A 12,329-nucleotide genomic window follows, 5' to 3' on the forward strand; every position below is an offset into this window, starting at 1 on the left:
TGATATCACAATTACGGCAGCTGCCGGAAAAACAGCAGCATTGCGGATGTCCGTGAAGCGAGCAGATCAACATCTGTTTACATCCAAATGAGAGAGAGAGGGAGAGAGATACAGAGAGAGGGAGGGAGAGAGATCGGTCCTCCTCCTATAAGGTGCTTTGCTGAATAATGGATCCTTCGGAGGGGAGAAAAAGGGTGGTTTCACTTTCAACTTCTTGGTGCTTACCGCTTGACTGCGATGCTTGCATGTCTCTGCAGACGTTTCCGGGTGCGTTGTGCAACTTGCTGAAACGTCGAACTGTACTCCATGCAAGGTTGTTTTTTGTTTTTTTTTTGATGAGTTGTCACGCTTGTTTGTCGACGAGACAGACAGCGTGTGCTCCGCGTCCTGTCAATGAGCTTGTTTGTCGACGAGACAGACAGCGCGTGCTCCGCGTCCTCCCCGCGGGGGGAGCCGTGTAGTCAATGAGTAGTAGTTCAGTAGTTCCTTTTGGATATATCTAAATAGGTATAGACTTTGAAGAATTAATTATTCTAACTACCTGCTGTAGACTCTGGACAACTTTTTTGTTTGTTTGTTTTTGTGTTGTTTTTTTTTTTCTGTATCCTTTCTATATTAGCTGAGCATACTTTGAGGCCTAAAGCCGTATAGCGCTTTGAGGAAGTAAATGAAGCATTCCTAATCAATGGTCCACTACTCCACGCGACGGTCCCCTCTCCGAGATCCCGAAGGTCCGATGTCCGGTCGTCTAGACGTCTGTGAGCAGCTTGCTTTTATTTACACAGTTTTGGTTGGCTATAGTGCAATTACCAGTTCTGAGGTTGGCCTCCCTAAAGTTATCGATGCTATTGTTTATGTCCCCATCAATCTCCATGTACTCTGACTTGCTGATGGAGGACGAGCTGCGGCGGCTGGAGTTGGTTTCGGAGGGGGGGTTGCTGACGTTCAGCAGCTGGGCCTGCTCTTCTCCCTCAGTCTCCCTGTGGTAGAAGTAGTTGAAGTTGGACACAATGACTGGCACTGGGAGGGCAATTGTCAGCACACCAGCAATGGCGCACAGTGATCCTACGATCTTACCTCCGATTGTGATTGGGACCATGTCTCCATAGCCCACAGTTGTCATAGACACAACAGCCCACCAGAACGCGTCTGGGATGCTGCCGAACTGGGAGCCCTCCTCCTCGGCCTCGGCAAAGAACACGGCGCTGGAGAACAAGATGACTCCGATGAACAGGAAGAAGATGAGCAATCCCAGCTCCCTCATGCTGGCCTTCAGGGTCTGCCCCAGAATCTGAAGTCCTTTGGAGTGACGCGACAGCTTGAAGATCCGAAATACCCTGACCAAGCGGATAACCCTGAGTATGGCCAGCGATGTCGCCTGCTCCCCGACGCCCTCGGTCTCGTCCTCGTCCTCTGCCAGCTCGGTGCCCAGGGTGATGAAGTAAGGGATGATGGCCACGATGTCGATGGTGTTCATCATGTTCTTGAAGAAGGCCGGTTTGCTCGGACATGCCAGGAAGCGTACAATCAACTCGAAGGAGAACCAGATTATACAGAGTGTCTCGATGATGAAGAAGGGGTCGGTGAGGATATTTGGCTTGTAGTAAATGGTGGAGTTCCCCACGACCCGACTGGTGCCGTCGTCTTTGAGCTGCGGCAAAGTTTCTAAACAAAATATGACGATGGAAATCAAGATCACCATCACGGACACTATGGCGATTCCCCTGGCTGTGCCCGAGCTCTCCGGGTGCTCGAAGAGGAGCCAGATCTGCCGCTGGAACTCCTTGTCAGGCAGAGGGCGCTCCTCCTCTCGGATGAAACCCTCGTCCTCGCGGAACTTCTCCATGGCGTCTACCCCAAGCTCGTAGAATTTGATCTCTTCAGAGAACATATCCAAAGGGACATTCACTGGTCTCCTCAGCCGACCGCCCGACTGGTAGTAGTAGAGGATGGCATCGAAGCTGGGGCGGTTCCTGTCAAAGAAGTACTCGTTTCTCAGTGGGTCAAAGTACCGCATTCTCTTTTTGGGGTTGCCTAGCAACGTCTCTGGGAACTGGGAGAGAGTTTTCAGCTGGGTTTCAAACCTCAGACCAGCTATGTTGATGACCACCCGCTCGCAGCATTCGTGGTCGTTGTGGTCCGGAGGGTAGGTGTCCTGAGGGTGTCCCGGGACTGCCGAGGTCTCGTCCATGTGGAGGGCGGGCTGCGGCGGCTGGAGTTGGTTTCGGAGGGGGGGTTGCTGACGTTCAGCAGCTGGGCCTGCTCTTCTCCCTCAGTCTCCCTGTGGTAGAAGTAGTTGAAGTTGGACACAATGACTGGCACTGGGAGGGCAATTGTCAGCACACCAGCAATGGCGCACAGTGATCCTACGATCTTACCTCCGATTGTGATTGGGACCATGTCTCCATAGCCCACAGTTGTCATAGACACAACAGCCCACCAGAACGCGTCTGGGATGCTGCCGAACTGGGAGCCCTCCTCCTCGGCCTCGGCAAAGAACACGGCGCTGGAGAACAAGATGACTCCGATGAACAGGAAGAAGATGAGCAATCCCAGCTCCCTCATGCTGGCCTTCAGGGTCTGCCCCAGAATCTGAAGTCCTTTGGAGTGACGCGACAGCTTGAAGATCCGAAATACCCTGACCAAGCGGATAACCCTGAGTATGGCCAGCGATGTCGCCTGCTCCCCGACGCCCTCGGTCTCGTCCTCGTCCTCTGCCAGCTCGGTGCCCAGGGTGATGAAGTAAGGGATGATGGCCACGATGTCGATGGTGTTCATCATGTTCTTGAAGAAGGCCGGTTTGCTCGGACATGCCAGGAAGCGTACAATCAACTCGAAGGAGAACCAGATTATACAGAGTGTCTCGATGATGAAGAAGGGGTCGGTGAGGATATTTGGCTTGTAGTAAATGGTGGAGTTCCCCACGACCCGACTGGTGCCGTCGTCTTTGAGCTGCGGCAGAGTTTCTAAACAAAATATGACGATGGAAATCAAGATCACCATCACGGACACTATGGCGATTCCCCTGGCTGTGCCCGAGCTCTCCGGGTGCTCGAAGAGGAGCCAGATCTGCCGCTGGAACTCCTTGTCAGGCAGAGGGCGCTCCTCCTCTCGGATGAAACCCTCGTCCTCGCGGAACTTCTCCATGGCGTCTACCCCAAGCTCGTAGAATTTGATCTCTTCAGAGAACATATCCAAAGGGACATTCACTGGTCTCCTCAGCCGACCGCCCGACTGGTAGTAGTAGAGGATGGCATCGAAGCTGGGGCGGTTCCTGTCAAAGAAGTACTCGTTTCTCAGTGGGTCAAAGTACCGCATTCTCTTTTTGGGGTTGCCTAGCAACGTCTCTGGGAACTGGGAGAGAGTTTTCAGCTGGGTTTCAAACCTCAGACCAGCTATGTTGATGACCACCCGCTCGCAGCATTCGTGGTCGTTGTGGTCCGGAGGGTAGGTGTCCTGAGGGTGTCCCGGGACTGCCGAGGTCTCGTCCATGTTATCACCTGCTACCACGGTCATTTTCGGAAAGAGGAGGAGGAGGAGGAGGAGGAGGAGGAGGAGTTGGAGGTGAAGGAGAAGAGGGAGGAGAAGTTGTGCTAGTCTGACTAACTGACTAAGCAGGCATTTGGATTTTGGGGGGAATTTTCCACTCCTCAGCATCCCACACCCCTGAAACTGTTGGAGACGTCCCCAGATGTGAGGAGGCTGGTTGGCTGCGCTGCCTCAGTGCGGCTCCACTGCGGTTCTCGCTGACTTGACCATTGCTGCTCTCCGGCGCATCTGCTGCTGTTGTTGCTGCTGAGAGATAGGGCGAAAGAGCGAAGGGGGGGCGGGGGGGGAGGGGGAGAGAGGGAGAGGGAGGAAATAATGGAATGAAACTATTTGCGGACTCAGCATTTTTTTTTTTTTTTTTTTTTTGCAGTTTATAAATCCATTTACCTCGTGCAGTAAAAGTAAAAAGTCAATATCAGAACAGCAGCGGAAGCTGCGATTTCTATTTTCTTCGGGAATTTTAGTCTTTTTTTTTTTTTACTTTAGTTTTTTTTTTTTTTTTGCACTTTATTGCGTTTTGCTCATTTGCCTCCCGATGTACAGTTGACATGTTTTTAAACCTTAGTTTGCACCGGAATTAAAGTGTGCCCCCGTGTTAAAGCGTTGTATGAATAAATGGAACCTCTAGAGTCTGAGATACAACAACTAACTATGACATGATAATGACATAACAACCGATGTCAGCATGCAGCAGTCCATCAATGCAGATCTCCAGCGTGAACAGCGCGCACAGGATGTTTTATTTATACAAGGAGCGGCTGTTCATCGCCACCTATTCCCCCCTGTTTCCGTTGCAGAGCAGCAGTTTCTCTCGGGGCTTACCTTGGCTTGATGCTGAAGGGTCTTGAATGTGTTTCAACTACGGGTAAATTCATCCAACAACAGGGCAGCGGCGGGTGTCAAGTCGCAACTTCACATTGCACCCTCCAAAGAGAAAGAAAAAAGAAAATCTAGAGTGTCACTGTGCGCATCGTCAGTCTGGGTCCGTTGGAGTATCCCGCACACACAAAAAAAAAAAATAATTTGAGAAATGTGATAAACGCACACAGGAGCAGCAGCAGTCGGGTTGGTGTGGAGAGGAATGCCTGAGGTAGAACAGAGAGAAGGAGAAGGTTGCAAAGCTGCAGCGTCCGTCGTTGCCCCGGCGGTGTGAAGCGCTTACAGTACAGGCTTTACCGCAGGATCAAATCTTGCGCAGCAGTTCAAGGGGGGGAGATACATTATGGGGGGCAACAAGCGAGCCCTTGACATTTCCAGACATCACTGCATCAGCAGAATTCCGCTGCCGTTCGCGAGCAGACAGCAGGATGATGGGCGGGACGTTGTGTTTGTGTTGTGAGCGCAGCTCAGAGGGACGGAGTGGAAGTGATCGGACTGAAACGGACGGCGTGCAGTGCGGAGTCGAGTCAGGCTGCGGCGTCCGAGTGTTTTCCCAGCCATGTCAGGCATGTCTTGTTGTGCGTTTAAACATGCAAGTGCGTGGGGTGGCGAGGGATGGAGAGAGAGGGGGAGAGGAGAGGGGAGGGGAGGGGAGGCAGCAGTAGGAGGAGGAGGAGGAGGGGGCGGAGGAGGAGGAGGAGTTGGAGGGTTTCGACGCAATGCAGACCGGCTCTAGAAACACGCCGGCAGAAGTTCTCCGTACAGCACGAAAACAGGAGCGCTCCTGTGCCAGCACTGGCGCAATTAGACTGCAAAGAAGGAGAGTTGGTTTGGGGGGGGGTTGGGGGGGGAGGAGGAGGAAAAACACAAGTCTCTGTCAGGACCGTGTAACATCTGAGGCGATTTATCTCTGCTCATCAGTGTGGATTCACTGGTCGCTCCTGAATCTGAGGGGGCGTTTAAATGATGTGTTAGGGACTGATGTGTTTTTTTTTTATGCTAAAAATGCTGACATATAAGCACCCGATCATTAACACATAAAACCCACAACTATCTTTTACAGACAAATAAACCAACAACGGTACTCGACGTGACCTTAACTTAAAGGGTAACCGTGGATTTATCCGAATCTGAATATGTATATTGATGGACTGGAACTTTTGAATCTGAATTATCCCCCAACTTAGGAGCCTCAGTGGTCAGCGCCACCGCCTCTCGGCAAGAAGGTCATCGGTTTGTGTCCCGTGTGAATATTCTCCGAGTGTATGGGTAGAATTTCTCTGGACAACCCCTTAACATTCGGCTTTGCAATAAAGTCAGTTTGTGCGTTTTGACTGCAAGGGAAATGTTGCATTTCTTTATATGTGGCTCCGTGATTGACTGGCGACCAGGGACTGACTTCCGGTACCCAAGAGACCCTCGGCGGTATTGAGCGAAAGAGAGTTCATTAATGTATGAACAGATTAACCATTTTCAGTGAATATGATTTTAAAGAACCTCCGCCGAAAGTATGTCCTTCAGCACCACGGACAGCACAGGATACAGCAAAAAAAAAAAAAAAAAGATTTCAGGACTACGGTTGTTGTTGTTGTTGATAAAGTTAAGAAACATGTCTGATTCACAGCGACTCTTCACTGACTGTCAGGTCTGGTCAAGTCCGCTCTTTGTCAACAGGGTGTTTTATTAACCTAATTGCTTATGTGGCAAAACAACACTCCGAGCCTTTAGCGTCACCACTGAGCGCCAGCAGAGCAATTTAGGCAAGTGTATTTAAGTAATTAATGGGCACAGATTGAAACCCCGTGTGCTATTTGCATTCTAAGAGAGTCTTCGTTGTACTTTGAAATAACGTCATGGTAATGAAACCGAGTTCGAGGTGTTTTGTTTTCCGGGTTCGTAATTTATTTATAAAAAAACAAAAAAACGACAACGATTAAGTTAAGTTCACATACATGTTTGAATTAGAAAAATAAATATTTTTTTATTACATTTTAAACCAACTCACAACGAGTTTACCTCATGCAGACGTTGGCACCGTGATGCTTTTCAACCGCGGGAAAGTCTGAGGGATCGCTACAGCCCGGAGCTGAGCTGCATTCCAGTCTATCATTATTAGCTTCATAACAAAAGTTCAGATTTACAAAAAAAAACAAAAAAAAAAACAAAACGCGACATATGTACAAACAAAAGCATGGTAATTTACAGAGCCTTCTGAGAATGTCATTTCTTTCTTTTTTTCCCGCTCTACTGTTGATGTGCACACACACGACGTTCCCTCGCACCGGAACTATAAATCTTTTCCAAGTGTTTCCACTGTGAGGTCTTTGTAGGCTATACATCACTGGCAAATGCAAGAGTAATCCACGAGGAACGGGGGGTAATGTGTTTTTGTTGTATGAGTTGTAACTCTGAGGGGGTTGGGGGCAGCGAGCTCCTCTTAAATCACCTGCTCCTGCAAGAAAAGACAAAGACAGAACACGAGTTTGACACTGGGAAGGCGGAAGAAAGCTGTCAGAGCTCCTTCCTAATTCACACGGATACACAACGTCAGCGAGCCACACTTTAGCCACACACCGAGACCAAAGGTGACGCTAGTGCAAAGACATATTAAAGCCGACAAGCCTGGAGTTTTTGCACACTTTACTCTCCGAGCGGTCTCTGCAGGCCGGCGGGGAGAGTTGTTATCCACAGAGAGGCGCTCAGAGTTCATTTATTCACAGGCGCATACTGTAGGCCTGGAGTACAACGTCACAATGTTACTGGAGCACGGTGGTGGCTGCTCCGTGTACGTGTACCGAAGTATTAGATCGAAACGAGCTGCCATTAACGTAAAAACAACAACCGGAACCGGAACAACCATGAAGTCTGAGGGAATCAAGTTTTTTTTTTTTTTTTTAAACGATTGATTCTAGAAAAAATAACTATCTTCTCTGTCATTGATGTCCCCCCTTTTTTTTTCTTTTTTTTTTTTATTGCACGCGTTTGGTACGTACACACAAAGACACCAGTCAATGCTGGGACGCGCTGAACAAGTGCCAAAGTTCTGGAGCAGCAGCTGCACTCGGCTGTCCACAGCGCGCGCATGGCGCACAAACACGAGGCCAATATAATCCCCAAAGTTAAACAACGAGACAGTGCCATGAAATATATTTTACTCGTTTGTCAACACTGTGTCCTTCCATGTACAAGGAATTCTTCCACTCACGCGCCGAGCCTCTGGGCACGTGTAGGCCCTGTGCGTCACGGGGGGGGGGGCGCAGTGACGCACGGCTCCTATTTATTAAAACCGTTATATTGTCAGTTGGTAAATACAAACACTGAGGGACTTCATCTCGTTTTGTTTTTTTTTTTTTTTTTGTTTTCTTTGTTACCGTGATCTATTGCGTAATTTACCTCGTTGCATTGGCTATAAATAATCCGGTGACCTCTGCGTCAGCCTGCGTACAGAAAGCTGCACCTGAAGTCAACAGCTGAACATCCGCAGAAGGGGGCGGGGGGGGAAACTCACCGGGAAAAAAGAATAGGAGGAAAGCTGCGTCCCTCCTCATACATCTGTCAGCTTCCCCGTGTAATTCTCCAGCGGGTTGATGTTTGGATGAGTCAGACTGTCCTGGTCTCCGTTGTCATGGTAGGACTCCGTGCTGCAGAGCGACCGTTCACTTTTGTTTGACGCCCGTTCTGCGAAGGAGACTTGTGGAGGATGACCGCACGTCACGTGCACATACTGGACATTGTCCTCCTCCTCGTTCTCTCGGTGGTAGAAATAGTTAAAATTGGACACGATCACAGGAACCGGCAAGGCTATGGTCAGTACTCCAGCGATGGCGCATAACGATCCCACAACTTTCCCCCAAATGGTGGTGGGATACATGTCACCATAGCCGACAGTGGTCATGGTCACCACTGCCCACCAGAAGGCGTCGGGTATACTGGAAAAGACGGAGTCCGGGTCTTCCGCTTCGGCGAAGTACACCGAGCTGGAGAATAAAACCACGCCGATGAGCAGGAAGAAGATGAGCAGACCCAGCTCCCTCAGGCTTGCGTGAAGCGTTTGGCCCAGGATCTGGAGCCCCTTGGAGTGTCTGGAGAGTTTAAAAATCCTGAACACACGTACCAGACGGATGACCCTGAGGATGGCCAGTGACGCAGCCTGCTGACTGCTGCCCTGGTGCTCTGCCAGATCCATGCCCAGAGTGATGAAATAAGGAGCGATGGCGACGACGTCGATGATGTTCATGATGTTCTTGAAGAACGCCGGCTTGCTGGGGCACGACAGAAACCTCATGGTGAATTCAAAGCTGAACCACACGATGCAGAGAGTCTCCACCATGAAAAAGGGGTCCGTGAACGGGTTGGTTTCTCTGGCGTGGGAACTCCCGTTGACGACCGCCGGAAGTTCTCTGAACTCCGGTAACGTCTCCAGACAGAATATAACAATGGATATCAAAATCACCATGACGGACACGATGGCGATACTCCGCGCAGGTCCTGAACTTTCCGGATACTCGAACAGGAGCCACAGTTGGCGCTGGTACTCGTTGGTGGGCAGAGGACGGTCATCCTCCTTGGCCAAGCCCTCGTCCTCTCGGAACATGTCCACGGCGTCTTCATCGAGTTCGTAAAACTTAATCTCCTCCAGGAAAATATCCACAGGTACGCTGACGGGTCTGCGGAGCCGGCCCCCTGACTGGTAATAATACAGGATGGCGTCAAAGCTCGGCCTGTTCCTGTCAAAGAAGTACTCGTTTCTCAGCGGGTCGAAGAAACGCATCCTTTTACGCGGGTCTCCCAAAAGTGTGGCGGGGAAGCGAGAGAGGGTCTTGAGCTGCGTCTCAAAGCGCAGACCTGAGATGTTGATGAACACCCGCTCGCTGCACTCCTGCTCCGCCGCTTCCAGGTCTGCAGCATCAGGTACGGAGGGACCTAGGACCACAGTGTCGTCCTGGTTCTCCTGGGACACCACGGTCATCTTTTTTTACCCCCCTTCCGTGGGTAAAGCCGTCACTCACCTCCTCGGTGTCTCCCTCTGTCGCCTGCACGTCCTCCGGACACTCCTTCTCGTGCAGTCGCCCCAGATTTCAGGAGAAGTTTCAGCGTCGTCTCCCCCTCCCCCCCCCCCCCTCCCCTCCCTCCCTCCCCCCCCTCTCCTCCTCCAGGACCCAAATAATTTTTCAGAGATCCACGGCGCTCGATCTGTTGTTGATTTACACCGGTCCTTTGTTCCGATTAGTGCTCCGGACTTTTAACTTCCAATGGGGGCAGACGGATCCCGGCTTGCAGAGGCTGTACTGGTGGCTACAGATGGCTATCATATTCACACCATTTTAAACTCCAAAGCCCTCCCCAAGTTAGAAGACCAGATGACACTTGCTGCTGCTGCTGCTGCTGCTGCTGCTGCTGCTGTCCCTCTGACTCTCACTCACTCCACTGTAGAACACCAGTGCTTTCCAAGTAAACATGCGGTCTACCAATGGCTTTTATTTGTTTACCAGGCATTAGCCACGTTTGAACTTAATGTAAACACGCATTAAGTCAAAGTGGTTCCTCAGGTTTCGGTTTTTTCTTTTTAGTTCGGAGCAAAACAAACGTCCTTTTTCACACACCGGAGCCCGCTCGGAAATATGGCGTCCGTCATCCTGCCGGACCCTCATTCATGAAATCAGGGCTATTCTTGTCACAAGGGGAACCTCCGGGATCTGTCCAGTGTTTGGGTCATGGCCCACCATTTTAAAAACAGTACAAGTAAACAGGACGAATACATCAACCTGAAGTGTAAGTGTAGTGATGGCTTCTTTTGCCGCAGCTACATATCAAATGTGGCCTGAAATAAATCAGATGAAATCATTGGAATGCCTTCGAGCGCAGTGCTGTGTATGAGCAGGGCCCAGCCAATGGAAAGTGCTGGTTTGACTGACACTTGAGTAGCCCGGAGAGGATCTTCAGCGTCTTCAGGAAGCCTCAGCCAAAATAACACGCACTGTCCGCTGCTCTTAAGGAGCTCAATTGTACAACTTGGAACACGGGGAGGACCCCTGTGGGACATGTGACCTGGCCTTGAGGTCAGGAAGGCATAAAAAAAGCAGCTGCGAGTCTTATTAGGCCCTGTTCAGACTTTGCAGTCTGGAGTCGGTGAGAGTTTTTCACTACTCCCCTTCCTGTCGTCGCGTTTTGACTCCAGCGCGCCTCCCGCGCTTCAAGCTTGAATGTCGGAAAGTGTCGAAAACGTGTGGCCGCAGTGGAGAGTGCGTGGGTTTACACGCGTTGCTGCAGCGTGGTCTATTTGGAGCTCCGGTTTTCCCACTTTAATTGCCTTCATAAAGTTGTTGGCTATCACTTACGTCACTCGGGCCAGTTGTAGACGGGCGGCGGGGGGCGGGGGGGGGAAGAAACAAGAATAGAATAGTGCTGCTGCTAAGTGTTACTGTCAAGCAACCTGGAGATATCGCTTTATTTTTTCCGGCAGATGAAAGGCGTGTGATGTCACTGACTTTTATGTCAGACAAACCCAGGCGCAGTTTTTCCTGACCTTTCCGTTACTGAACAAAGGTTTGAATTTCAGAGTCGGGTGTCAGTGTCAGGACACAGTGCCGCCTGCCGCTGGTTTGTTAGCATATAGCGCTCATCGAATGGCCGTCTGGGTCAAGCCAAGGTGTCAGGCCCCCGGGCTGTATCCAAGGAAACAAACGATAACAAACAAGCTGAGGAATTGACATGTGACTCCCGGTGTACGCGTCAGAGCAAAACTAATTCGGGAGGCAGGACCCTATCTCCACTGTCACCTCTATCATTTTTCAGAAATCAGCAGAGGGGTTTCCAGTCTCGTCTCTGTGGGCGCAGTCCGATTGGATTATTTAATAACACGGCGGAATCCTCTCACACACATGCGCGGCCCCGCCCCCTCCATACATTTCTTTGGCGCCGTGTGTGCGTGTCTACTTAACAGCGGCTGCATGACATGCGACGGGCATGTAGCCTGGGAGACACAGGCAATAAAGCCTGGCAGGGTGCACAAATGCTGACAGCGAGGAACCTCCCATCGTTATTAATGGCTCAACCTATGAATGCAGGAGACCCCCATGGTAAACAAGACGCCGTGGTCCGACAGCAGCGGAAACATCTGCTTTCACGTCATTCTTTATAACATGCATGACGGTCACTACAGTGGACAGCTATTAAAATGTCATTTTCTGTGATAAGAATAGGTTTGGATGGCAGTGTTGCATATAAGCCTCGAGAGTGGACGCCTGAGAATCCACATTTTTAATAGCTGTCCACTGTAGTGACCGTCATGCATGAAAGGGTTAAAAAGCAAATTGAATTTACGTTCTATTTTTGGGTGGGGGGATAGGAGTCCTGTATCATGGTTGACATCATTATAAAATCAATTAAGGCAAAAAAAAATGCAGTTAAGATAAGGTCTAAGATTAGTCCATTTAAAGTCCGGTTAAAATTTATTTTTTTTTAATATGCATTTGGGAATAGCTTAAGAGGCCGAGGAACTTCTGCGTTCTTTGCTGTTTTTACTGCTCGACCATAGGGAAAAATTGCGAAAGTGAACGCAATAGTCGACCGCTTCAGATGCAGCTAAAAGTTTTACGTGCACTATGGAGTTGGCGTTGAACTAGGTAACCTTTCCATCACAGGATACGCAACATTGACTTCAGTAGAATTTTCATTGACGTTTCTTTTTTTTTTTTTTTTTTTTTACATTTGTATTTAGTACAATGTCATGATAAAAAAAAAAGAAAAGAAAAACAAATGTAATCTGTGTGAGCGAGTCCGTTCGATGAACTGCACTGCCGTCTCTCACGGACCCACCCGTCTTTGTCTTAATATAGACGGGGGGCTGAGTTTTCTTTCCAAACCCGTAACAGACAGTGAGGTAATCGTAGGACCACCTT

General features: G+C 49.9%; 3 protein-coding genes across 4 annotated transcripts; all 3 read right to left on the reverse strand.

Moving 5' to 3' along the window:
• Positions 1 to 394: 394 nt before the first annotated feature.
• On the reverse strand, positions 395 to 2,191 carry LOC103380560 (potassium voltage-gated channel subfamily A member 1-like). Its single transcript, XM_008312583.2, has one exon. The coding sequence runs from the start codon at positions 2,189 to 2,191 to the stop codon at positions 749 to 751; it is 1,443 nt and encodes a 480-aa protein (XP_008310805.1). The 3' UTR covers positions 395 to 748.
• Positions 2,192 to 2,207: 16 nt separating this feature from the next.
• LOC103380558 (potassium voltage-gated channel subfamily A member 1-like) lies at positions 2,208 to 4,537 on the reverse strand. Its single transcript, XM_008312581.3, has 3 exons — positions 4,372 to 4,537; positions 2,379 to 3,795; positions 2,208 to 2,281 (listed from the first exon to the last, which is right to left on the reverse strand). Exons 2-3 carry the CDS (start codon positions 3,655 to 3,657, stop codon positions 2,247 to 2,249), a joined length of 1,314 nt encoding a protein of 437 aa, XP_008310803.1. The 5' UTR covers positions 3,658 to 3,795; positions 4,372 to 4,537; the 3' UTR covers positions 2,208 to 2,246.
• A 1,446-nt stretch (positions 4,538 to 5,983) lies between these two features.
• Positions 5,984 to 9,552, reverse strand: LOC103380559 (shaker-related potassium channel tsha2-like). Of its 2 annotated transcripts, none has more exons than XR_521690.3 (2): positions 7,822 to 9,552; positions 5,984 to 6,880 (listed from the first exon to the last, which is right to left on the reverse strand). XR_521690.3 is itself a non-coding variant. In XM_008312582.3 (2 exons), exon 1 carries the CDS (start codon positions 9,395 to 9,397, stop codon positions 7,973 to 7,975), a length of 1,425 nt encoding a protein of 474 aa, XP_008310804.1. In that variant the 5' UTR covers positions 9,398 to 9,552; the 3' UTR covers positions 5,984 to 6,880; positions 7,937 to 7,972. The 2 variants fall into 2 exon arrangements, 1 of the variants encoding a protein (XP_008310804.1); XM_008312582.3 differs by having other exon boundaries at positions 7,937 to 9,552.
• Between the last annotated feature and the right edge of the window lie 2,777 nt (positions 9,553 to 12,329).

The sequence above is a fragment of the Cynoglossus semilaevis genome, chromosome 6 (assembly GCF_000523025.1).
Source record: "Cynoglossus semilaevis isolate Cse_v1.0 chromosome 6, Cse_v1.0, whole genome shotgun sequence".
NCBI classification, from domain to species: domain Eukaryota; kingdom Metazoa; phylum Chordata; class Actinopteri; order Pleuronectiformes; family Cynoglossidae; genus Cynoglossus; species Cynoglossus semilaevis.